At 48.6% G+C, this 26,892-nt stretch overlaps 1 protein-coding gene across 1 annotated transcript in view; it reads left to right on the top strand.

Annotated features, from left to right (window-relative positions):
• SPOCK1 (SPARC (osteonectin), cwcv and kazal like domains proteoglycan 1) overlaps window positions 1-26,892 on the top strand; it is a 480,631-nt gene that overhangs the window by 201,160 nt on the left and 252,579 nt on the right. The window contains exon 3 of the mRNA XM_002710225.5: window positions 14,078-14,123. Within this exon, the coding sequence (XP_002710271.1) occupies window positions 14,078-14,123 (46 nt within the window). The remainder of the gene's footprint in view (window positions 1-14,077; window positions 14,124-26,892) is intronic.

Below are 26,892 nucleotides of genomic sequence, written 5' to 3'. Positions count from 1 at the left end.
ACACTAGCATGGTGGGGTCCCCTTCCCAGGAGGCCCTCCGTGCTTCCCCAGTGCCTGTGGGAATGTCTGGATGTCTCATTAGGTGTTGAACTCCCAGAGCCTCTGACCCCAGCTTCCTTTCTGGCTTTAGCCTCACTCTGCCTTGCTGGTGCCCAGGTCCCTAAATGAGTGTGACCAGGTCACAGAAGACCCCCTGGAGGGACAGGCATTCATATGTGCATGGAGTGGACTTCTATGTGGATCCCTCTGAGAGTGGGGGCTGGGACACGGTTGGGGGACCACAGTCATTGCTCTGGGTAAGCAGACAGTTCTCTTGCAGGTCCTCTGTGCTCTCCACCTTGTCCATGTGCCCCCAGCTCATCACCCATTGGGCCCAGGTGTGGAGCATGAGTGGCGAGCCTCGTGGTGATCTCGCTCTGTTTCCTGTGTCCATCAGGACTCTTGGGCAGTGCTTCACAGGTTACATCAGCTGCGGAGATGCATTGATGCTCGTTGGGTAGCGGGAAAGGTACCTCCAGTCCCTGTGATCCAGTTTTCATCAGACCCAGCAGCCTTTGGGCATGTGGGTCCTGCAGGGAATCTTCAGTCTCTAAGAATTGCTCTACCCTCTGGGTGAGCCTGGTGTTGGCAGTGGCTTCCCCCGGTTGGCAGAGGGCAGCTGTGGCTCAGCAGTTTGTGGTCGCTTAGCAGGCTTACCTGCTCTGGTCACTCTTAGCGCTGGAGAATGGCCCTGCAGGAAATGCCAGCCTGCGGCACACACTCTTACACCCTGACACTGACGCCATGGGCTAGGAGCAGACCAAGGACCCTGATGGGATTTATTTCGAGGGATTTCACGAGGAGCATGTGCTGTGACAATGGTCCAGGCACTGGAGCCTCACTCGGGATTCAGAGGAGAGCTTCAAGCAGTCTTGGCTGCTGCTCCTTCCAGGTGTGGTTACCAGGGACGAGGTTGTGGCCCGGCTGGGAGGAGCTTAGCAGGTCTGGCTCTTCAGCTCCTGAATCTTCCGTGCCAGTGAGACAGCTGGTGTCCAGGCTGCCAGGGTTCTGTGCTGTGCGCTGGTGCAGGGCCCCTGGGAGTGCCCCTGCAGGGCTCAGGTGGCAGGAGCCTCCTGGGCACCTTGCGCTGGTCTGCCACTGTGGGGAGCAATTCGGACTAGACTAAGTTACTGGAATTAAGACTTATTCTATGCATCTGCTCTCCCACAATATGGCGCTGGGAGAGGAGAAAACAGCTTTTACACAGCTGCCTCCAGTTCAACCAATAAACTGTAGGACTTGCTCCTGATTGGAGGAGAGCAGCGTACTCGGCGTGTGGGCAGCCGAGTTGGGATTGGCGGAGGAGGACTATAAAGGAGGAGAGAGACAACATGCACCAGGAACATCTAGCTGAAGGAACACCTGTGCGGCCCCCGAGAGAGCCGGCCGGCGGTGTGCCGCTCCCCTGCGGAAGTGGGGAATGTGGCAGGGGGAACCACCCTTCCACGGAGGTGGAAGGGACGGTAGCCAACCCGGGAAGAACCAGCAGCAAACCCGGGGAGGGCCGAGCAGACGAAAGAACAGCGCAGGGTCCTGTGTCGTTCCTCCACGAAGAGGGGGAGCGACATAATGGTGCCGTGACTCGGATATGAAGCCTAGGCAGGGTTTAGTGTCGTTCCTCCACGAAGAGGGGGAGCGACATGCCACTGTTCTTGCTGTTCTGAAGGCAGTGGCTCTGCCCAGGGAGCCACCTCAGTGGGCCTGGGCCTGGAGTGAGTGTGGATCAGGAAGTCAAGGGTCTTGTTTTTGGAGACAGGTACTTTGCCGTCCAGTCTTGTAGAGACTTTGTGAGGCGGCTCTTTCTATCCCCATTTTGAAGATGGGAAAGCTGAGGCTTTAGCCACAGTATGGCTGCCAGCAAGGTAGTGAGAGCCTGTTGGGAAGTCTCTGGTCCGTGTGCTCTTCTCCAGTCCCTTGTTTGCTGGGAGCATCAGGGTCTGTCTCCATAGGGCCGCCTGCTCCACACCCTCTGTCCAGGGTCTCAAGTATTCTCGCACCTCACTGCCCCTCCCTTGACCCAGTGCCACTGAGAGAGCAGTGTGTATAGCCGTTAAGGCTTGATGTAGACAGTGAAGCAAAACTGAGTTCAACTCATTCGGCTGCTCAGTGCTCTGTGAGCTTCTGCTCTAATTTAAAGTCATTAAGTTTCAGTTTTCCCAGCTGGGAGTACTCGTGTCTCCCATCTCAGATGGTTATGTAAGGGTTAAATGCAGTACAGCACAGCCGAGACCTAGCATGGTGTCCCAAAGGTGCCAGGAGGGGTGGTGCTGTGACACAGCAGGTTAAAGCCCCAGCCTGCAGTGCTGGCAACCTATATGGGTGCTGGTTCAAGTCCTGGCTGCTCCACTTCTGATCCAGCTCCCTGCTAATGGGCCTGGGAAAGCAGCAGAAGTTGGGTTAACTCCTTGGGCCCCTGCACCCATGTGGGAGACCCTGAAGAAGCTCCTGGCTCTTGGCTTTGGATTGGATCAACTCCAGCTGTTGTGGCCATTTGGGGAGTGAACCAGTGGATGGAAGACATCTCTCTCTCTCTCTCTCTCTCTCTCTCTTTCTCTCACTTTCTCTCTCTCTCTAATAAATGAAAAAATAAATTTTTAAAATAAAAAAGGTGCCAGGTAGTGGTAGCTGCTGTGGTCATGACTGTTAATATCCCTGTCACTTTGATTAATTTTAATTCAATTTCGACTTTGTGATTTTTGCTTTGATTTGATGCAGGTCCTAAGTCTTGCATCAGACTTCAGCCCAGCTGAGGCGACGCAAGTGATGAAGTCGGCTGGGCCCTGGTGACATGGGGCATGGGGAGGGGCAGGATGAGGGCATTGAGCAGGGGTCTGTCATCTTCCTGCTGAGCACCTGGCCAGCCCCACTGAGGCCTTCTGGCATCATCCCGCTGGCCCCAGGTCCCTGGTGCTGCTCCCAGTTGCAATCACAGTCAGGGAGTTGCCTGCGGCACCTTGATGGGAAACCTCCAGGTCACAGAGCCTGTGGTTCAAAGTCACAGAGGCAGAAACTGGGAGTTACAGCCCATGGTGCCAGCTTAAATAACCGGTGGAGGTCACACTGCTGTCTTCATTCACGGAGTAGCTGTGTAGTGAGTACCTGTTGCTGGACACTGCTGCTGCTCTGCACACCCACCCAGCCCCTGCCTTGGTGAGACAAGAGGAGTGGGCAGCTGCTTCAGCATGGATGGTCAAGTGCTGGGCTGGGGATGGCCTGGGGGCTGTGGGTCACACAGCAGAGGTGCTGCAGGTGCACAGGGATTGGGGATGGGGAAGGCTTCCCACAAGAAGCAGTTCATGTTCACAAGGGAAAGGTGGGAGGGGGTGTTTGGGGCAGAGAAAGAAGAGCACAGGCACAGCCCAAAGTCACAGCACAGGTGGTCCATGATTGATTAATGGCAGGGGTATGGCTGCAGGGAGATGATGAGAACCCTCAGGGGCATGCCCTAGGCCTGGGAGTTCCCCAGCGTGTTAAGCGGGGCAATGATGTGACCAGCGCATCCCTGTAGAAAGGCATGCTGGGAGCAGTGTGGGGGACAGCCCAGACAGGGCCTGAGGGAGGCAGGGATGAGATCAGGGAACCAGGCAGTGATGCAGGGGAAGTGAGTGGAGCCAGGGCCTGAACTGAGATCGAGGCTGTGTTCACGTGGAAAAGTGGAGACGTGAGCGTGGGGCCCACGAGCGCGAGTGGAGAGGACTTGGGTTTTGCCTGGATGGAAGTCGCGTGTGCTGGGCCCTGGGTGTCTCACGGGGATGCCCTGCGCGTGGATGACAGGGACAGTTCCGAGGGACTCTGGACTGGGTGGAGGCTCTGCTGCTCTGTCCCTGGGGTGCTGCCCAGTGCAGCTGGCTGACTCTGGCTCTGCATCGCTGGGGTGATTGAGTCCGTGCGTGGCTGCCTTTAGCCCGGAGCTGCCCATTATAATCACCTGGGAAACCTCAGCCAGGTCCCTCTGCAGAGGCCGCCAGCCAGGCCACCGAGTCAACGTCTCTTGCGTGGGTCAGGCAAGCGTGTTGGGAATCTGTGGTCAGCAGATGAGAGCCGCTGGCTTTCCCCAGTCCCTGTGGGCGGCACCTCCCAGCAGTGCGGGTAGTTAAGTGGCTGGTGCTTCCCTGTCCGTGATAGTGTGTGCAGGGCGCCCGTGGCGGTCTGCCAGCTTTGGGCGGGCGGTGTTTGCAGAAAGTTGGCAGCACCTAGTGAATTGGAATTTTTGATACTTGGACAAGACTGGGCCTCAGGCCAGTGCAATTTATATTTTCTGGAAAATCAAGGTTTACATGCTACAAACTGTAGGGTGGTGGTGGCCTTGTTTGGTGTGCCAAGGAGACACACCCTTTCTTGCTTCCTCCATCTGTTTTCTGCCTGCCAGTTGAGGATTACACAGAGATACTGCCTGTTCACAGCAGTCCCCTTATTAAGGTATTTCATTTTTTTTTTTTTTGACAGGCAGAGTGGACAGTGAGAGAGAGACAGAGAGAAAGGTCTTCCTTTGCTGTTGGTTCACCCTCCAATGGCTGCCATGGCCGGCGCACCGTGCTGATCCGATGGCAGGAGCCAGGTACTTATCCTGGTCTCCCATGGGGTGCAGGGCCCAAGCACTTGGGCCATCCTCCACTGTACTCCCTGGCCACAGCAGAGAGCTGGCCTGGAAGAGGGGCAACCGGGACAGAATCCGGCTCCCCGACTGGGACTAGAAACCGGTGTGCCAACGCTGCAAGGCGGAGGATTAGCCTATTGAGCCGCGGCGCCGGCCCAAAGTAGTTCATCTTTATTGAAGATTTGTTTATATGTATATGACACAGAATAGTTACAGAGGTTCAACACACCACTCTCAGTGCAAAAACACAAACAAAAAAAGCCCACTGGTGTTAAGTGTATTTTTTTCTTCACAGATGAGACTAGTGGGAACCTGGCCTTTCAGCGGAAACGTGCCACCTGCTCAAGTTTAAAAACTTCATTGGTATTTATTCTAACCTACTCTTCATAGTGAGGTTAATAAAATTACCTGCATTTTAAACATTTCATAATTATTTTTCCCCATTGCAACTGGTCTCCCTCCACTCGGGCCTAATTGTGAAGAATCAACTGTGCAAGGCGTCACATTATTGAAATTTAAAACATATTGTTACTTCCACAAAAACCTAAATGCTTGCCTCTGTGTTTCTGGGATATCCTCCTACCGTAAACTTCTGGAGATGGACACAGAAGTGTGTGTCTTTTATGTATTAATTCTGTGTGCTGGAGGGTCTCCCAGGCACTTCATCATTATCACTGTGAGTGTGCTTCAGAGTGGGTGTGGTGTCTTGTTCTGTGGATGAAGGAGCCGACTCAGAAGCTAGGTGGGGTGTGCAAGGGCACACAGCTGGCGAGTGCTAGAGCCACAGTTTGAATTTACACCTGCTCTACAGCCTGCAGAGACAAGGGGTCTCTTCCCAGGTTCCAAACTACCCATCTCCTTGACCTCATTAGCAAAGTTATCCAGCTGATCTAACCAAGATGTTGAGGCGGCTGCTCCTGGTTAGATCAATGGGAGGAGACTCTTGTCCCGGCCAGCTTACAGATGTGGATCATATAGCCATTTGTATCCCCAGAAGAAAACTCGAACGCAGAGCATACAGACCCACGTTTTCTCTCTGGGGAATAGCAAGTCAGTGAGTCACTTCGCTCCACCCCAGCTTGGACAAACTAACATAGACAAAAGTCTCCAAGAAGGGGGATCTCTCTGTGGTGGTCGCAGTCCTCCTCATGGGGGCAAGACAGTCCTTTTCATTTTACGGATTTTCTGAGATCTTACATCCATGCATCTCAGATGTGAGGCCCCCGCAAGCTGTTTTGGAGCTGCCAAAAGGCTTTCTTTGCCGAAATGTCGAAGTTCAGTTCCTCTGGGCCTGCGATGTTGTCTTGGGAGCTTTGTTGAATTTTAGCCTTTGGACCGATGTTTGGACAGTTACTCGTTTGAGTCTGGTGGATGGTATACGTGGCTGATCTGTACGTTAGATCATGACTTTCCTGGCTGTCCTGCAGTGGTGACATAGGTGACCGGAACACACTCTCTGCCCCATAACTTCATGTCCTTTGCCATGAATTTTGTGAATAATGGGACCCTTTCAAAGAAATGATGGTAGGTGACTTAACAGAACATATGGGGCTATGACCTTTCTAATGTGATGAAAATTTGAAGTTTTGATTCATTTATCAAAAATGTGTATGTTCCTTCCTATTGTTTGATTCTTTTATTTTTTCTCATTTATAATGCTTTCGTACTCAGGAAGTTGAGGTAGGTTTTTGACTTTTCAACTGTATGTAGACATAGCATCAAAATAGTTGCCAAATAAAATGTAAATTTCATTCTCAGTCTTAAATCTCAGTGGTAAATATTTGTTTGAGTTCATTGAACCGGTACTGCACACATTTGTTTTTTGTTGGTATATCCAGGGGATGCAATTTATCAAATGCATATAAACAGTCCATTTGCTGCTTTATTTTTTCTCATTAGTTATAGTACAAGTATGATTGTCAGTTATTATCTGTGTTTTACTGGTGGGTTATTTATTGAAACAGCAGAGCAACATGGTTATTTTCTAAATCATTTTGTCTAAGGCCTGCAGGACTTTAAACTAAATGTCAGATAAATTTATCAAAGAATTGCTGTATTCAGGGTATAAGTGATTTAGACCGTGTATAAACATACACCCACCTGTCCTTACACACACAAGCGATGGTTATGGGAATCTCCCAGGGATACAGAGATGCTGATAAAGTGGGAACAGCTTCTATAGGATGAATTCAGCAAACATGTATTGTATGCTGTTGAGTGATATGTAGGGAGAATGCAGGTGAGTAATACGTAGCCTTGATCAGGCATTACTTAGGCCTACATGTATGTGTGGTGATATGGGCATATGGAAATGCCCATGGTGTACAGGGTTTCTGTAAGTGATGTCTGTGGATAGAACGCCAGGAGGCCTCAAGTTGCTTCCTAGATTGAGCCAGTTGGATAGACTACATCCCCTTAGATGGGATTCTTGGAGGGAACTTTTTTTTTACAGGCAGAGTGGACAGTGAGAGAGAGAGACAGAGAGAAAGGTCTTCCTTTTGCCATTGGTTCACCCTCCAATGGCCACCACAGCTGGCGCACTGCACTGATCCGATGGCAGGAGCCAGGTACTTATCCTGGTTTCCCATGGGGTGCAGGGCCTAAGCACTTGGGCCATCCTCCACTGCACTCCCTGGCCACAGCAGAGAGCTGGCCTGGAAGAGGGGCAACCGGGACAGAATCCGGCGCCCTGACCAGGACTAGAATCTGGTGTGCCGGCGCTGCAAGGCAGAGGATTAGCCTAGTGAGCCATGGCGCCGGCCCTCGGAGGGAACTCTTACCCTGAGATTGGGAGAAATAGGCATGGGTGGGAGGCAAAGATACAGCCCATTAGGTCCCCAGAGATGAGAGTACATACTGTGCAGAGGTGAGGTGGTTGCATTGAAAACTAATTCCTTTCTCAATAAGTGAATTGTTTTGTACCTTACAATAGCTTGATTAGTAAGGTTTTCCATTGTACACAAGTTAAAACTGGCAAATGGGATATCCTTACCCAACACTATTTGCAAATCTCACTTTTGGTGGCTTCTATCCATGTTAGGGATACTTCTTCCACCCACCAGCCCTTCTCCCTGTCCTCCACAGTCAAGTAGCATGAACAGCTCCAGAACTAGTTTTTACTCAGTGGTGTCAACGACAGTTTTGCTACAGCCCCTTGACTCCTTTCTAAAGATTGTGGGCTTAATGAAGAGGCATCTACTTCCATCTAGGATCTACAAACGTGGCTTTAACCCATCCGACCTTGATGAGAAATGCTTCTTTCTCCTTTTTGGTTTTATTCATAGTTGAGCCCACAGATGGTCCCAAAGTGGCTGCCTGCCTTCACTTCATCTTGCTTCCTTCTGTTCTATCTGTGTGCTCACTCCTGGTCAAGATAAGCAGGGATCCCATTTATTTACAGGCTGGTAATTTGTATTTTCCCACCTAATCTTCAGATGAACTGAAAAGTTCAAATAGTTTAGGTAAAATATGAATAGGGCACAAATAATCTGTCTGATGTGAGTTCAGTGTCTGACCTGTAGGTTCTATGGAGCGTACTGAATCACATCTTCATCTTCTAATATCAGCATTCCAAGGAGTTGGGTTTTGAGAGTGACTTTTCTCTGGGTCTGCCTCTCCATCTCTTCTCTAGACTTGTCTTGGACAATCTTGGAGCTGAGAAGGATACCTCTTAAAAGGCAAATCCTTGGGTAATATGCAAGATAAGTTGTATAATCCATATTTGGGCTGTGAGACAGTGAAAGAAAATTCATGGCCCTATTAAAAAATGGGCTGGAAATGTAGACTAACTGATTATGGTCATCTGTGATGAAAATATCTGTTCAACAGATTACAGCCAGGATATTTTGGCATCATTTCATGTTAGGCATTCTGAATGATTTCATTGGAGTATGAGTTCTAGACTAGAATCTTCTTGCACATTTTAATATTACATATCAATGAACATATCTTTAATATATATTATATGCAATAAATAGTGTGCTGTAGACACATGTATCCATTCAACAGATTTTCTTTCCTGCAGATACTTCTCAGAACAATGTGTCTCTGAAGTAGTTGAATACTAAGAATTAAATGCCTTTGCATAATCCACTGGATGGCAACAATTTTACAGGATCCAATCCTATGTTATAGGGCTATTTAGGTAACTGGAGAAATACTGTTTTATCTGTGAGGATCAGCTGTAGAGGACATAGTGGGATCTAATGGAGCCATGACAGCAACCAGTTTGTGATCGTCCTCGATTTGAAGTTCCATCCTCTTCTTTCTCATCCTTCATTTGTAATGATTTTTTGCCTTATTACCATGCTCTTTATGCTGACTTTTTATGATACTGCCTGCTGTCCTTGGATATATCATGATTTCAGATGGAAGTCAGCATGCTCAAGTGTGAGACTCTTTTTAAATTTTTGCTTTCTTCCAGATTTTTAGCAGTCTCCAAAATGAGTTGGGTAATTTTCACTTATGAAATGGTACAGTGAGATGGAATCAGTCTTTCCGCTTTTGTGTTGGTTTATTTAGAGCAAAATTATTCTTGCCATGTTCAGAGTCGTAACATAATCATGCTTTTTTTAAAAAAAAAGGAGAGAAAGAGAGGCAGAGAGAGAGAGAGAGAGAGAGAGAGAGAGAGAGAGAGAAAGTCTTCCATCTGCTGGTTCACTCCCCAGTTGGGCTGCAACAGCTGAAGCTGAGCCAATCCAAAGCCAGGAGCCAGGAGCTTTCTCCAGTCTTCCACACGGCTGCAGGAGCTCAAGGACTTGGGCCATCTTATACTGCTTTCCAAGCCATTGCAGAGAGCTGGATTGGAAGTGGAGCAGCTGGGACTCAAACCGGTGCCCATATAGGATGCTGGCGTTGCAGGCAGCAGCTTTACCCACTATACCACAGCACTTTCCCCAACGTAATCATGCTTTGCACTGTGGCCCATAAAATATGCATGTGTAATAACACAGTTACCACCCATTCCTCAATTTGTATACTGCATTGATGGGGTTTATTGAACTTAATAAATGACTACTTTCAGATATGAGTCTTTCTATTAGATTTATGATTTAAAAATTAACTTTTGCTTGGGTCCTTGGAAGTCTTTTGAAAAAGCTACTTCATTCCATGAAATAATTATGAGTCAAGAGGCCAATGCAGAGAGATACACCTTACTTGACAGGTTTGATCTATCCAGGATGCCTTTCACCACAGTCTGAATTTTAATAGGCTACACCTTTATTGGACCAGGGGGAAGGTCAAAGGGAGCATTGTAAAAGTGCTACACTTTGCTGGTAACTGAGCTGCCCTATGGGGTCTCCACAGTTGGAACACACTTTCACATAATATAGCTTTGGAGTGGTATGAGGACAGATAGACTACTTCCCAGCATGGGAACTGATGGAACTATCAGCAACACAGCAAGTCCTAAGGCTGTTTTAGGACAACGTAAAATATACCCTGTGCATTTTTATTTTCGAGAGATGATAAAAGCATGGCTGGTACCACCTGGAGAAACGACCAGCCCTGATAAAGGTAAAATGCTAGTTCAGGACCATGGACAGCTGCCCTCGTGTCCTTTGAGTGTGCAGGTTGTTAGATGGGATTCAGGGATGTAGGAGAAGGTGCTGGAAGAGCCCTTATCTTTGGCCTTTTTTCCCACCTGATTTTGAATGCTCTCTCACCACAAATCCGCTAGATACAGAGTGAATTAATCACATATGCCACAACACCATTCTTGCAGCCTCTGCCTGCTTGGACCCACTGAGTATATAGCCTTTTGGGTCTGACCAGTACAATGAACTTTAAAAAAATTCATAGAAAAATGGATTTAAAATATTGTATTTCAGTGCAAAAATTTGAAATGCTTGGTTAGTTTTTTCATAACACACGTTGTCCATACATTTTTTGAAGACTTTGCGCATGTGTGGAAGTGTACTTCTGTGTGCCCTGGTTGTTCATACTCTGACCTTGATGTCAGAAGTATCTGCAAGGCCGCCTGTCCACCACCTATTCGTTGGCCATCCCTTAAGTGGCCTCTGATGAGTCGAGTACTTCACATGTGTTCATGATCGTGGCCCTCGATGTGGCATTCTCTTCCAGCAATAGCCAAAGTGGTGGTATCAGAGGATTTTTTTTAAAGATTTAATTATCTGAAAAAAAGAGCTGCAGAGAAAGGGAGAGACACAGAGATCTTCCATCTGCTGATTTCACTCCCTAAATGACCGCATTGGCCATGGCTTGGCCAGCCTGAAGCCAGGAGCCAGGAGCTTCCTCTTGGTCTCCTGTGTGGGTGCAGGAGCCTAAGCACTTGGTCCATATTCCTCTGCCTCCCCAAGTGCAGTAGCAGGAACCTGGATCAGAAGTGGAACAGCTATGTCTAGAACTGGCACCCATATGGGATGCATGTTGCAAGTGGTAGCTTTACCTGCTATGCCATAGTGCTGCCTCCCACCCTGAGGATTTTTTTTTAAAGTTTATAATGTTTGTTTATTTGAAAGGTAGAGTGACACACAGAGGATGTGAGGAGGGGACAGAGAGAGACAGGGAGAGAGAAAGAGGAAGGGAGAAAAAGAGTATGAGAATATTCATCTTCCAACTGCTGGTGTCCTCTCAAAATAGCTGCACCAACCCTGTCCAGAAACACTGAAGCCAGGAGCCAGTAATTACATCCTGTTCTCCTACGTGGATAGCATGATCACAGGTATTTGGGCCATCTTCAGTGTTCCCAAATGAATTAGCAGGAAGTTGGATTGGATATTCAAAGCTGGGACTCAAACATGTGCTCCCATATGGGATGGTAGCATCACAAGCAGTGGCTTAACCAACTGTGTTATGGTGCCACGTCCCCACCCCCAAGGTTTTAAAAAGAAATTTCTGTTTGTATTTATTTGAAAGGCAAAGTGAGCTTCCACCTTCTGTTTTACTCCCAAAATGCCTGCAACTGCCAGGGCTGGACTAGGTCAAAGCCATGAACCCAAACTCCATCTAGTTCTCCCATATGGGTGACAGCAGACCAAGTACTTGAGCTATTACCTGTTGCCTCCCAAAATGCTCCCTGGCTAAAAGCTAGATCAGAAGTAGAGTAGCTGAGACTTGAACCAGACACTCTGATATGGGATACAGGTGTCCCAAGTGTCAGCTTAACTTGGAGTACCATGACATCTGTCCCTGAAGGTTTTATTATCTCCTGGCTCATTGGTTTTGCTTTGGCATTCCACTTGGCTGAGGAAGAAGATGATCAGATCCAGAGGATGATTTTCCTTTACAGCTTGGCCTTGTGGGCAAGTGGCTGTTTGAAGGACGCTAGGTGCATAATGAGTTTCACTCAAGGTGTACTTTCACATTTTGGCATTAATTAGGCAGTATTATTACAATTGCAATGGGCTTTAAATATTCAAATTTGGAGATATGCTTTTAGGGGCTTTATGTTTGAAACTGTGATTCCTCCCCCCAAGGAATATGTAAAAATGGCAATTATAGTTAACCTGGGAAAGTGACAAGGTCCAGAAGAATGCTTCAATTTCTATCCAGGATATAAAGTATGTTGCAGTTATTAGGGAATATGCAGTTCTTGAGACTTCCTGAAACCTCTCTTTGACATCAAAGGGAATGTGACGTGAAATTAAAGCAGAGGAACCTGTCTCTGGCTCCAGCCCTTCCCTGTCAGACACTCATCCATAGCTTCCAAGGGCTTCTGTGTATTAGCACAGCATGTTTTAGTGGAAAATATTTCACAAAATGCTGCCTTGCCATTGGACACGACTCTGTCGTCTGCATGGGAAAGGAGCACAGTGGGCAGCATGAATGGTTTGTGACTTTTTCCCTCCACTGGTCAGATGCGTTCACCACAGCTTCTCACTTCTTTTGCCCCTGTGAATAGTGCAATCTGTTGGTAAAGACATTGTCCAAGGTCAATACTGCATTGGCCATTGAGCTAAGAGCTCAGGTGCTAAGTTTCCTACCCACTTTCCAAGTTGTCACTTAAAAACTGCTTAACGTTGACTACCAAGTTTCAACCAGCACAATTCCAAGAGATTAGAATTGTTATTTAAAATAATAAGTGGAGAGAGGTATGGCAGGGCGATTGTTTTGAACTTTGTCAGGGATATTTCATGCTGTAAATCTCAGACTTCCTAGTGAGGTGGGTGAGAAGGGCAGTTATCTGGTAAAATGTAAGCTAGAGCAAAATGGCCCAATTCCTTGGAATTAAAAATATTTTAATGCTGAATCTCCAGGATCCAGAGGGACCTGTTCATGTTTATTCATGCTCTGGAGAATGGAATCACTGGCCAAGAGGCAATATGTTCTGATTTTGCTCTAAATCCTATTTCCTAAAATCTATTTAAGGGTTTAGGTGAACTCAACAAGGATCTAATAAAGCCAGGTAATTGAACAACGGAGAGGCTGATAAAATTCACAGGAGATTGTGTCGGAGATAAACTATAGCAGGAGATACCATGGACAATAATTTAAACTAATTGTGCACTTGGATGTAAATTAACTTCTTCAGAAGAGAAATTGAAGGTTCCTTTTGGACAGCTTTTTTAAACCATCTGCAGCACCCGGAGTACCTGCTGCAAAGAAACAAGGCAAATAAACTGAGTATTCACTACAAAGAAGCAAATACCCTCAAGATGGTATGGGGATGGTGTGCAGGATTAAACTTCTTCAACTTGCAAACTGAGCAGTTTTTTGCTTTCTCTGTGGGCAAGCCAGGCAACAGTGGGTCTGGAGTGTGCCAAGGAGTAACATACAAAGAGTGATGGAGTTTTTGGAAGGAAAGGGAAGAGGTTAACATAACTATGACCTAGCCTCTTACAGTTTTAAAGTCATGAAGAGTCTAGCCTCAGAGTATAAATCGATGCAAGCTGCCCGCGTGAAAGACGCGGTGATGACAAGAACAGATTGGCCCACTTTTGTTTTCCCAGATTCTCGTGCTCAGAACACATGGTATTGGGCTTAATGTATGCCTGTGGTTCCTTCTAACATCTGAATGGCCTCCTGTTTATAGTTTTGTGCATGTTGGGAAACTGGAACTGTACACCACAAGATACATATCTCCATGAAAAAGAAATGTTGACAGTTGAATTATCAGCTGTTACAAAACACAGAGGTTTAATCATGAGTGAGAGTGGCCAGCTTCCTCTGCAGTGTAGCTGATAGCAAATGCATCTTGCACGTACCAGGTGTCTGGTTTTGTACATGAAAGCAGGAAGAGCAATGCTGTTTCCATATTGGGCAGACGTGTTTTTACTGTTTCCAGCCTTTTGGAAGGCAAGCATCTGAAAAACAAATTGGAATTTCTGATTGCATGTTAATGCCTGTTGGGGAAGGATTTCTAAGCTGTTAGTGTTTTCTTTTGTGTTTTGGGAGTGGGAAGAAAGACATGTTTTGTGTGCAGTTATCTGAGAAGCCTCCTGATACCTGACTTTTGTTTTCTGTTTTTTCCTTATCTAGGATGATTATTTCAGAAACTGGAATCCCAACAAGCCCTTTGACCAAGGTAAAAGATGCAGTGTTTCTTGCTGTATAGTCCGTGGGAAATGCTGTCCAGCTTTGCTTCCTTGTATGTGGAGTTAATGTTCCCACCAAGGCCAGCTGGAGGTCTTGTTTGATTGACTTTGGGGACAAAATTGGTGGGATGGTGGAAATTATTTTGTCAATGCTGGTTATTTGTCTGAGACTATGTACAGGACAGGGGTAAATACTTCTCTGAAATTGAACTGACCACTACAAGTCAATGACTGCCTTTCTTTAAGAAAATAGCAAATAGTCAAATGGTTGTCAGAGTGACCCTTGGTGAGTGGTGGGGCTGAATTCAGTGCTGAAGCCGTGGAACGAGCCAGGCCTGGGGATGCTTCCCACTTCACATCAGTCATCAAAATGGAACTTTGTTTCTCAAAAAGGTCAGTCCCAGGACGTGTAAGGGTGCCGGCATTTAATTTATTAAATGACTTCTTCATGGTTTTAAGAAGCTTGTTTCTGAGTGGGTTTGCTGATCACCTGGGCTTCACCTGGTCCTCGGGGGTTCTGCCCCAGCCCCGGTCCTGCAGGCGGAGAACCAGCGCCCGTGTGGCCTCTGTAAGTCACTCGCACTGTCCTCCTGGGGGTTCCTGAAGGTGCAATGCAGACCTGCTGTGAAGGACCACCCTGCCCCGCCGTCCCACCTGTGGCTGCTCTTGGAGCCTGGAACGGGGCGGGCAGTAGGTAGCCTGCACTTCAAGGGCACGTGTGCATGAAAGGCTGGAACTCCGGGAACACGTCTCACTGTCACCTCTCGAAGGGTTCAGGCTTCTGAGAGTCAGCCTCAGTTCTGTAGCTTGAGTGTTCCACGTGCTTGGGATGGTCATCTCAGAGGGAGGCATTGATTGACATGTCCCCCCCCCCCCCCCGCAACAGCCCTCGGCTTTGACCCTCAATGGGGCTTTTATTCTCTGCTCTGGTTTTCTTATGAGTAGAATTGGTGTTAAAATCTCTACATACAGGAGCTGGTGTTTGTCTTAGTGGTCAAGACATGGGTTAGGCCACTTGCATCTCACATTGACAGACCTGGGTTGAATACCTACCTCCAGTTTCTGACCTGAGCCTCTGCTAATGCAGAATCCGGGAGGCAGTGGTGATGGCTCAGGTAGTTGGTTTCCTACCACCCAAATGGGAGACCTGTTTTGGGCCCCACCTCCACGCTTTGGCCCAGTCTAGTCCTAGGGAGTGAACCGGCAGCTAGAAGAACTCTGTCTTCCTGTTTCTCTGTGTCTCTTTGCCTCTCAAATTAAAAAAAAAAAAATCTAAAGAAAATGTCCACGTATATTTAGCTCATGTCTTGAAGTAATGAAACATTTTCCTTATAGGTGTGTGCATCTGTTCACTAACTCTCAGTCATTAACTGAGCTTCCAGTGCAGGTACAAGCACCAAGCCAGGTGCTGGGGAGCCACCCAGAGAGCTGTGGTGCTCACTGTGCGGCCACTGATAGAGGGAAGCAGAGAGAGAAGCCAGTCCACAGTTGCAGTGGGGTGTGTTAGTGGGTGTGGTGCAGATGCACACAGGTAGCATGTGGATCTCTGGGTCAGGGCTGTGTGTAAGGTGCAGGGTGTCTGGAAAAGCTTTCCTAGATATTTTAAAAGGTTTGTGGAAAATTGAAAGATAAATGTATGTTAGTGTAAAAATTTTTTTAAATCAGTGCATGTTTTTTTCATAATATGCATTTCTGTGAACCTGCTAAAGGTCTGCCATACACTTGGACTTTAAAAAGTTTACACCAAAATAAACTTACCTTTGTGTTAACACTTATTTTATTTATTTGAAAGGCATACCAATACAGCATAAGGAAGAGGCAGAGAGATTTTCCATCCACTGGTTCACCATTTGGGAATGGCTGCAACAGTGAGGTGTGGGCCAGCAGCCTGGAACTCCATCCTGGTCTTACACATAGGTGCAGGGGCCCAAGTACTCAGGCCATCTTCCGCTGCCTTCTCGGGCACATTAGCAAGGAGCTGGATCGGAAGTGCAATAGCTGAGACTCAAACTGGTGCTCTGATATGGGAAGCTGGTGCCGCAAGCAATGGATTAGCCTGCTGTTCCACTGCACCGCCCCCGATAAATTTATCTTCTAATTTCACTTTTCCATTAACTTTTTAAAGTATCTTCCTAGGTTTCTGAGCAGCCTGCGAGGGCCGTATTCCTTCAGAGTTCAAATGAGGACTGAATCATCCCGATTATTCACACTAAAGTACTGGAAGGTATTTGTCATTTCACTTAGAAAAATTTTTTTCTGAATAAAAATGATCAGCATCTTCAAAACTTTGTTTTTGAAGGCTAAAACCTAAGATACGAAGAACACTCAGGAGCAGAGCACCAAATTCCCTGTCTCTTGGGCCTGATAAATGAGCTCTTTGGCTTCTGCTTGTGAAGCGATTTGAATGATAGTAGCAGTGAGCTGATTGTGCTGAGCCAAGAACCAGAAATAGGCTTTCATCCCACAAGGATCAGATGTTAACTAAATAACCATCACGTTTTCTCTTCCACAAAGCTTGCAAACAGATACAAAAGCTTCGCAAGGGAGTCGTTTCTGGCTTTACTGATGCACATTGGGGAAGGGAACATGTGAAGGGGGCGTGGCTCCCCACTTGGGCTGTACATGCTTACTTCCCTTGGTTCAGGGGTTAACAGAAGAGTTAAGCTCCAGAATCAGTGTGGTATTTACAGCTACTTACCCAAAAAAGTCCAAACAAGGATTTCCCTCTCCCAGGAGTGATGTCACATCTGCCCAGCAGGTCCCCACCCTGCTTGACAAGTGTGTCTGCTCGGCTGGATCCTCCCAGAAAACCTCATGACTTTATGGGGTGTAATTGAGGACCTTGGCAGAGTAGCCCCGATTTGTAGCTCAGGCATATCCACTGTTGGCCATTTATATACAGGGCAGTGGAGCAAGCCAGCATTGCTGAAAAGAGCCTTCACTTAAAATATCAGCCCCAGCAGTTGTCATCAATTACATTGTGTGCTGCTCAATAAAAATGGGAGGTTACTACAGCAGCGCTGACACCACTTGGTGAAATATAAACCGCAGGCGTGCAGGATGCAGAGCACTTCATCTTCCAGGAAATAGGGGCCTTGCCGAACCCCATTGGAAGTTGTCAGCAGCAGAGAGAAGTCATTTTCCATCCTAAGCTGAAAAAGAATCAAACGTAGTTAAGGTGGCATTGTTCTTGAGGGAAACTTTGAGTTGCGAGAAATAGAACGTGTGGAAAAGCATTTTCAAAGATTCGTAGATGGCATATGGGCTGGCATGGGGTGAGCATGCATCGTTGGGGAAGAGGATGCGAGGGAAGGCTGAGGGTGGGGGTTTCTGACACAGTGTTGCAGGACACCCCCAAAACTGGCTGGAGGACATGCTGTAGAACAACAACATGGGTCTGCTCGCCTAAAATGCAGCAAGCCAGTTAGGGCGCCGTGGCGGAGGAAGAAAGGAGGGCTTACTGCAAAGGGCACAGCAAGGAGCCGGGCAGCTGTTCTCAGTAGATGGGCTTCTGAGGCGCTAGGGCTCAAGGTTCTTAAAGGTTGAAGTTGGGTTGAGAAGTGCAGGGCCAGCTCGTGTCCAGTCCCTGATTGGGCTGCAGGGCTCGTGGCCTTCCTCGGACTGGTTGGTGATGCCCTGTTCTTAGGGAATTTTGATGATGGTGAAGTGGGCTGCAGTCAGTCCAGGGGAGATGTACAGGTGGTAGTTGCCTGTCCTTTAGGGATTGAGGTTCCTGGAGAAGAAAGCCCCCAAGACAACACCAAGATGGTGTCTACCTGGGAAATAAAGGACCAGATGAGTTTTGTGTTCAGGGATCTTGCAGGGCTGCCTAAATCATTCCTTCAGTGCGGGCAGTTAATTTTAGCAAGTGCTTGATTTGCAATCATAAAAGCAGGGCAAGGCAACGTTGAGCTGAGGGAGGGAGACAGGGAGATGAGGACCTGATGGGCTGTAGCATCTGCATCCTAGGCACTCTGCAGGCCTGGGAATCTTTGTGCCAGTGCCACTTGGATATTTATGACACAGTTCATGGACCATACAAGATTAGCAACTTACAAATTAACCTGCTCTGGAGTTACTGCTTGCCATTACCTTGGCAGGGTCAGACTAACTGTTTGGATGTTCCCCACCCCTGGTCTAGGGGCCTGAGTTCAGTAGTGTAGTCAGGTGATTTGAGGCAAGTTGTTAAGGATAATTCATAGCAAGCCCTCGTGTTTGAACTTTGTTTTCTTAGCAATGGAGAGCCAGGGCTGACAGGGCAGTGTCTTGGAGGATTCAATTTGGTGACTTACCAGCTGTGAACATGAGCTGTACTTGCTGAATGTGACTTCATGGGATTCTTGTGTGGCTTCTCCATGACACCACTCATTGTCTTGTAGCCTCGGGCTCTGTCACAGGCAATTAGACTTAGCAGTCTGTCTCTAGCTTGACCTCTGAAATGTCCATGAAGATTCTGATTGCCCCAAACTGTTGGTGTGAATAGTTAGGAGACTTGAAATATTCATGGGGCTGGCCTTGTGGCACAGTGGGTTAAGCTGCCTGCTACACCAGCATCCCATGTGAGTACCAGTTTGTGTACTGGCTGCTCCACTTCTGATCCTGCTCCCTGCTGATGTGCCCAGGAAAGCAGTATAAGATGGCTCATAGGAGAGACCTGGATGAGGCTTCTGGCTACTGGCTTCTGGCTTCAACCTGGCTAAGCCCCCACCACAGCAGCCATTTAGGGAGGGAACCACCAGATGGAAGGTCTCTCCATCTCTTCTTAAGTCTCCATTTCTTTGTGTCTGTCTGTCTGTCTCTCTCCCTAACTCTGGCTTTTAAATAATTTTTTTAAAGAAAAAGTATTCAGGAAACAGTTGATGGGCTGTAACTGCTCTCTGTGCTTAAACACATTTACTGGATGCCGAACAGCAGCAATTGTGTGGTGGGCACAGAATTGCCTGCGCGGCGGTTAGAAGACACTGCCACGCCTGGTGCTCACCAGTGATGGGCCTCGCTTGTTCTCTTTAAGGGATTCGCCCGTGCGTCTGCTGGAAGAATATAATAAACATCAACTTCGGGCTTTTCTAAGAATTCTGAGATTAGGGTGAAGTCATAGCTCCTTTTTGCTTGTCATGATTTGATGTCAAATCTCACAGAAGAGACAGACAGGGGCTCAGGGCTGACGGGAAGAATTCCTAACGCAGGTGAGAACTGTCCTCTGTGAAGCTGGCAAAGGAGGACCCCGTGCCGAGAGAGGTGGGCAGGCCGTGCTGTTGGAGACAGCCACAGACAGGCGCGGGTGGGTGTCCTGTGCTGCCGGTGGGGTGAGGTGGAGGCTGCAGGACGGGCCTCTGTAACGGGGCTGCTGGAGGCTGGAGTGCTGGGGGCGATGCCCGAGGTTTCCGTGGCTTCTGCATTGTCCTGTCAGCTGCTTCCCTCAGCTGGCCCCTGGCAAGCCTGGCACTGCACAAGACGTTCAGTGCTTCTCAGTGTGGAAGCTGGCCCAGCAAGGTCCTCCCTGAGACGGCAGGCCCTGTCACATAGGTGTGGGACACCCACAACTCTGGGAGACTCTCGTGCTCTCTGGCAATTGAAAAGAGACCATTGGACCTAGTCTTTTTCTAAGTTGGCCTTGGACCTCATGTTTTCATTTTTGTTTTTCTGCCACACAGCAGGTGCCAGAGAAGTAGTGTGTCTTGTGCAGTGTGCTTTGTGAAGTATGGTCTGGAGTCCTGGGGTTTGGAGCTTAGAACTAGTCTGACAGTTACTAGCTGTGTGATTCTGGGAAAGTAGTTGAACGGCTCGGAGCCTAAGCCCTCCCACCTGGAGATGGCAGTGATAGTACGCCCAGGACAGCATTGAGCCGATTCAGGGGTCTCTATGCCTGGCATGCAGTAAGTGCTTCTGCGGTCTTGCTTGAGCAAGTACTTGACCCTTTGCAGCCCCCTCTCTTCCCACTCCTTAGTCCCCACCTGGTGGCCCTCAGCGCTGTGGTGTTCTGGAGTTCTTAGGACTGGGTTGGCCCTGGTCCATTTATAGCAGGCAGGTCACTGTTGGGGGTCACTGCAGGCCCCCTCAGTGGGTCCCAAGAGGTTCAGGCTATATGATACATTGATTTATTCCCTAGTTACCAAGTCAATGACACTTAACCCCCCTGTCCTGGCTAATAGGGGTAGCGTGGGAGACATCTCTTTATGGGACACCACCAGTTGTCAATCCTAAGACCTTCCGTCAGGGTCCTGCACAGGTGCGGAGTCGTAAGTACAGAGGGATGGGGAGGGCCTGTGGTGTTGGTGGAGTGAGGCTTGATCTGCGTAACTGGGACATTCACAAGATGCAGGGGTTTATACCACTGACACGGCTCAGTGTTAGTCCAGGAACTTTCAGGCGTCACCACTCAGTCTCAGTCTGCACCTTTGGCTTGAGCAGGCTCCCTGGTGCTACTCAGCCCACTTTTGCTGACAAGGCACCTCCAAGGCCCTAATAAAGGTGTTGTCACAGAGACACACTGTCCCCTGTAGTGAGGTGGCCTGAGGGGGAGCACTAGTCAACAGGCCTAGAGGTGAAATTCATTATTTAATAAGTTTATTTATTAACACATTTATTAAGTTACTGAACTATGGTACCCTTCTAAAAAAATAAAATGTGTGCTTTACGATTCCAGATTGCGGGATGAATGGGAAGCCAAGTGAATTCTGACAAGTTGCTTCAAAACTTTCCAAGTAGTCCTTGAAAAAAATGGAAGTTTATTCACAATAGTTTTGCTGAATGAGAGGCATTTTTAGGGAGTGCCTTGGAGAGGGGTGGTAGGGAAGGTAATTTGTGTTTATAACTGCTCCACTCCTTTCATTCCTGGTTGTGTGAAGGTGTCTCCGAGTGATGGAGCTTGATTAACTTAGGTTCTCTGCTGTGGCCACTGTCTGCTCAGGGAAAGAACCATCCATGTGTTGGCCCTGAGACGCCACGGGATGAGACAAGGCGTTTTAGGAGAAGTGGCTGAGGAGTTAACGCATGGGGCTTTTTGTCTTCCAAGACAAGTAGGCAGTGAATGTTTTAGGTCAAGTGAGCAGCCCCTGGAGTAAATCCCACCATCCTTCCCGAGTAGCTTGGCTGTAGCTAAACCTCGGGTGATGCCCGTGAGCCTGAGAGCAGAATATCAACTCGTGGAAATTGGTCTCCAGACAGAAAGAAAGCTCGCCAAATCAAGGGCCCCGTTTACCCTTGCTGCTGACCTGAAGAGAAGAAAAACCGTGCCCTTTGACCTGCAGCCTATTAGACCGAGATCCTGACAAGCTCAAATCCAGGCCAGAGCCTGGAGCTGCTTCGAGGTGAAGATTCTCAGACTCAAGGGGACAGAGCTCTCCCCGTGGAGCTGTGTTTGCGGAACCCCCGCCCGGTGGGTTACTGAAGCGGCTCTCTGTTGCCTGTCTGAAAGGGTGCCTGGGGAGTCAAGATCCTCGCTTCTAAAATTGTGCGTTAGAAGGAGGATTACTGTGAAATTTTACATGATTAGCTTAGTAGAGACCTTAAGTCCCTATAGCTTTCCTCTTGAAGTGGAATTTAACCTCACCCCAAAAAGAGCCCCTGCTTTGCATTCAGACGGCCTTGCGCGGTTTCCAGTTTTGCAAGGCTCTCTTCACCTTAGCTGATCCCCGGAGCTGCTGCTGTTCACAGGCAGCCAGCCTGGTCTGTGGGAAGCATCTTAATCATTTTCTCCTGCTTCTCTCCTGGTTCCTGTGCTTGGTTTCCCCCTCTCTGTCTTTTCCATGTGATTTAGTCACGTGCTTTATGCGAGGTAGTAACTCCCCTTCCTCATATTAGCCAGCCTCCTGCCCAGTGAAATCGGTCTCTCCCCACTGCCCTCGCTGTTTCTGTTTCTTGTTTGTGTCTGTAAAATAGGTAGCATTTTTTTTTTGACAGGCAGAGTGGACAGTAAGAGAGAGAGAGACAGAGAGAAAGGTCTTCCTTTGCCGTTGGTTCACCCTCCAATGGCCGCCGTGGCCAGTGCGCTGCGACCGGCGCACCGTGCTGATCCGATGGCAGGAGCCAGTACTTATCCTGGTCTCCCATGGGGTGCAGGGCCCAAGCACTTGGGCCGTCCTCCACTGCACTCTCTGGCCACAGCAGAGAGCTGGACTGGAAGAGGAGCAACCGGGACAGAATCCGGCGCCCCAACCGGGACTAGAACCCGGTGTGCTGGCACCACAAGACAGAGGATTAGCCTAGTGAGCCGCGGTGCTGGCAATAGGTAGCATTTTTAAAAATGAGGGAGTGCTGATTTTTTTAAACATTGCAGCTCAATTCTGCTGGGGAAGAAACAGAAAACTATTAACTGAAATGTCGGCACACCCCTGCTTTAACTCTGTCTCTCTGCTTTGAAGTTAGATCAAGTTAAAAGTTTTCTCTTTCATCTTGGGCTGCCTTTGCCTGCTTGCTTATTTTAAAGAAAGAAACATCAGATATAAGATTGAAATCCTATGGGTCCCTTCTTGGTCTTTTCCATTTTATTTGCTCTCAGAGTAACTGTATCATTAATTTGCTTCTCTGTCCAGTTTCGTAGACTTTGAGGGTTTATGTGCATGTGTGCAGTTACATGTTTTACAATAGAGTTTAATTATCTGCTTTACGTGTTTATTATCCTTAATATTTTCTGAGCTTTTCTGTTTTCATAGTTATCGACCTAGCTGATTCATTTACCCTGTAAGGTTCTTATTCTGAGAACAGAACACAGGCAGTGTAACCATTGTGTTCCCTCACTGAAGTGTGTTTTGCCTCCGCCTCTTTTCTTGCTGGGGCTCCTTTTTCTTAGCATTTCTGACCACACTGATTCTTCCGTTGGGCCCCCGGCCTACACAGGGTGGGACACGGCTCTGCCACTGTTAAAATGGGCAACTTGGGGCAAATCCCAAAGGCTGTCTTGACTTCAGTTTGCCCATTTCTAAAATAGAGAGCTGGACCTGGGACCCTTGCCACCTATGATTGTTCATTTCAGGCAGCATGGTTTTCTGTTTTCTCGTGAAGGAAGAAAAATGAGAAATTTGAAACATGACTCCAGAGGTTGCAGTTTAACCAATGAAGTGTGAATATAACTGCAGGAAGCGCAGTGGAATTAAATGGGCCTTTTCACCATCAGGTGTGGGGGGGAGGCCCAGAATGAAACGTCAAAAAGACCAAACTGGGAGATGTTTTCTTTTGCATAGAATCTCATGGAACACCGCCCAGTGGGGAGGACAAGCCAGGGGTTTGAAGAGCTCGGGTCCCCGTCAGGCCTCTCCCACTAGCTCACTGCATCCGTTTAAATAATCTAACACAGCCTTTGTGATTCCCTGTGTCCACTGGGGCTAACGTTTTGTAGGACATTTGTGCAGACCAAAAGTGATTCTGCTTGCAAAGGGCCGAGGAGTGGTGGGTGCTGTCTCCTGGCGACCCTCCCTTCCTTTCTGGCCTGATGAGCTCTGGGGTCCCTCTATGTCATTCTGTTTCCTCTCACAGGACGTGGGCAGCCGTATGAGTGTTTGTGGGGGCTTCTGGGAAAGGCTCCCAGGGCCTGTACCCCTAGAACCAGGAAGCAAAGCCATTCCGAGTTGGGGTTCCTGCCTTCGGATGAAGTAGCAGAGTCAGGAAGGGCAGCAGCGTGCCCCCTGCAGTGATGGCCCAGGTGGCTTCCTGGTTCCTGAGTCTAAGGTCATTTCAGCACAATCAGCTCCATTGTGAAGATGTGTTTATTACCTTTCCCCAGACTCTTCAAATGTGGTGTGTGTTTTATAAAAAGGAAAAAAAAAAAAAAAAAAAAAAAAACAAAAAAAACAAAACACCTTTCCTGCTCTTCTGCCTGCCAGAACAATCACCCCTGACTTCGTTGTATTGTGTGTTGAGTCCTGATGAACCAGCCTTAGTTTGAGAAAAGTCTCAATAGGAAAAAAATGTCAGCTGAATTTTAAAATTGTTGAAGATTGCTGTTTCAGTTTCCCTTATTTGAGCGTGTCCAGTGGATTCTAGTGTGTCCACGGTGAGGAGAACGCTGATTAGAGAAAATCTGCCCAAATCGCCACACGTGCCCTCCTGCGATGGACACATGGTGCTGCTAGGGTCCTCCGTTGTGTTGCAGCAGTCGATGCTGGACACCTGCGAGGTGTTCGCGCTCCCCGGTCACCACGTGTGATGAGAAGGGCCCTGAGCTGTGCGATCTCCAGGATTGGGTTCAACTCCCAGTTCTTCCCTTTCACAGCTGTGCGTACCTAGGCACACACTTCACTTCTCTGAGCCTTGGTTTCCTTATCTGAAATGCAGAAAGCATGGCATTGACGGGGAACTGTGCAACTCCAGACCCCATCTTAGTATAATAAAGGCAAGGAAGCCACCGCAGCAGGTGGAGCCCTGGTGCTTTGTTTTGGAGTCTGGGTTTTGAGCTGCCCACTTAGCCCATCAGAGGGTGGGTTAATGGAGCAGGTCATTACACACAGAGGCCGGGAAGAGGAATGTGATGGTGTCCTTCCTCAGCGAGGTTAGGTCCATGGAGCGGAGAGAGATAGGAAGAGACGTCACGTGCCGACGTGGAAGGGGCCTGACAGCAGGGGCTCTCGGTGAGCCCTTCCTAGGTGAGGTTTGGGGGAAGTACCAGAGAAGGAACGGCTTGGGGGGAGGCAGGCAGCTGGGTGGGCTTGGCCTGGAGGGCGGGTCTAGTGGGGAGACAGGTTCCCAACAGCCGCTCACCCAGGTTGCAGGAGCGAAGTTTTCATGCAGTAGACGGTTTGGGCTCTGATGCCACAATTCCATTGACTGGGTGGTTTGTCAAGAACTGAATTAATTTCTCCGTTCTGGAAGCAGCGAGTCTGAGGCCGAGGTGCTGGCACTATTGGGTTCTGGTGAGCACCCCCGTTCTGAGTCTCCTCCTTGGATCTTTATCTGGTGGGAATGTGCAGGAAAGAGAGCCCCAGAATTCTCTGGGGTCCCTCTTTAAGGCCACTCTCTTTGGCCCACAAAATAACAGTGATAGAATGAGATGAAGAAGATGGAAAATGTTAATGCGGCTGCACCAAGGCAGAAGATCCTCAGCTGGTGAAAGAGAGTCTTGTGGCCCCACAGGATCTGCTGTTGTGTCGTGGCCCCGGACGTGGCTGACCTTGTGCCATCACGAGTCCTTGTATCACACTCTGCTTCACCCACTTTCCCTCCCTCACCCCAAGATTGGCACTGAGTGTGCTCCATTCTCCTCCTGCCATCGCTTCAGGCCTGTGAGTGCTCAATGTCCCTGCAGGAGCCGACTGGAAATGTGACTCAGATGTGCTCAGTTCTCAGATCGGGAACCAGATGTGTGATAGCGTGACACGTCTCTCTCTCTCTCTCTCTTTTTTTGACAGGCAGAGCGGACAGTGAGAGAGAGAGACAGAGAGAAAGGTCTTCCTTTGCCGTTGGTTCACCCTCCAACGGCCACCACAGCCAGCGCACCGCGCTAATCTGATGGCAGGAGCCAGGTGCTTCTCCTGGTCTCCCGTGTGGGTGCAGGGCCCAAGGAGTTGGGCCATCCTCCACTGCCTTCCTGGGCCACAGCAGAGAGCTGGACTGGAAGAGGGGCAACTGGGACAGAATCCGGGGCCCCGACCGGGACTAGAACCTGGTGTGCCAGCGCCACAGGTGGAGGATTAGCCTAGTGAGCCGCAGCGCTGGCTCGACACTTTTCTTTTTTAAAAATTTGTTTTCTCTGTCTCACTCACCAAAAGGCAACTTAGAAGCATATGTAAGTAGCAACTAGTAAAATGAATAGGTAACTATTTGGATATAAGGAAAGGCTGTAAGTAACTTAAAACCACAGCCACGGCAGCGCTCACACTCACACTCACACTCACACTAGGTAGATTTATGTGAACTTCTGGAGCTGAGCACAGGGAAGGAAGCACACAGCCCTCCGTTCTCACGATGGGAGCACCAGGCAGGAGGCACACAGGTGCTCCAGGTCTCTAGCCCAGGGGTCCCAGGTCGGTGTGTGTCGGGGTGGACCTAGGTGCCCTTGCTGGATCTGCCAGGGAGTCCTACAGTGATGATGTGATTGCTTCCTCCACCATCGGTCTGCCTGCCGTGGTGCTTAGTGCTAAGTACAATTCTAGAACTAACCCAGCAGTAGGGAGTACACAGCCTTCGGGCGGTCTGGCTTGGTAGACAGAGAAAACTGAAGAATGGTCGGCCTGCACCTTCATCCAGGGATACTCGGGTTGTTTTGCTTCCTGTCGCTGTTGAACACTGGGAGCAGAGAGTTCTGGGGTTTTCTTGGCAGGAACCAGGTATTCATTCTGTGCTGCCAACTAATGGAAGCAAATGCATCTCCTCTCTTCAGCCTGGTGGCAGGCAGAGCCAGCCTCCTTGGTAGACATTTAAAATTCAAGCCAGAACCTCTGTACCTGCCTGCACAGTCACCTCCCTCCCTGCTGAGACTGCTGATCAGCTCAAACCCATGGACCAGTGAGTGATTCCGGACATCAGCCTTCTTCCCTCAGACCAGGCAGTGCTAGTGACAGTGCGTGGAGTGTAGCTGTGTAATGTGGGTTTGCATGGCAGAAAATGCCCCCCTTGCATGCATTTTGTGCATCTGTACCACCCGTTTCTCAGATGAGTGCAGTGCCTTTTAAATTGAAGACTGATTGATTGATTTGAAAGGTAGAGTGGTGGGGAGGGTGAAAGAGATCTTCCATCTGCAGGTTCACTCCCCAGGTGGCTGCACCAGCCACATCTGGGGCAAACTGAAGTCAGCAGCCTGGAACTCCATCTTGGTCTTCCACATGG

Source organism: Oryctolagus cuniculus, chromosome 6 (assembly GCF_964237555.1).
Source record: "Oryctolagus cuniculus chromosome 6, mOryCun1.1, whole genome shotgun sequence".
Lineage (NCBI taxonomy): Eukaryota > Metazoa > Chordata > Mammalia > Lagomorpha > Leporidae > Oryctolagus > Oryctolagus cuniculus.
Note: the sequence above shows the minus strand (reverse complement) of the source record. Positions and strands in the feature narration are given on the sequence as shown.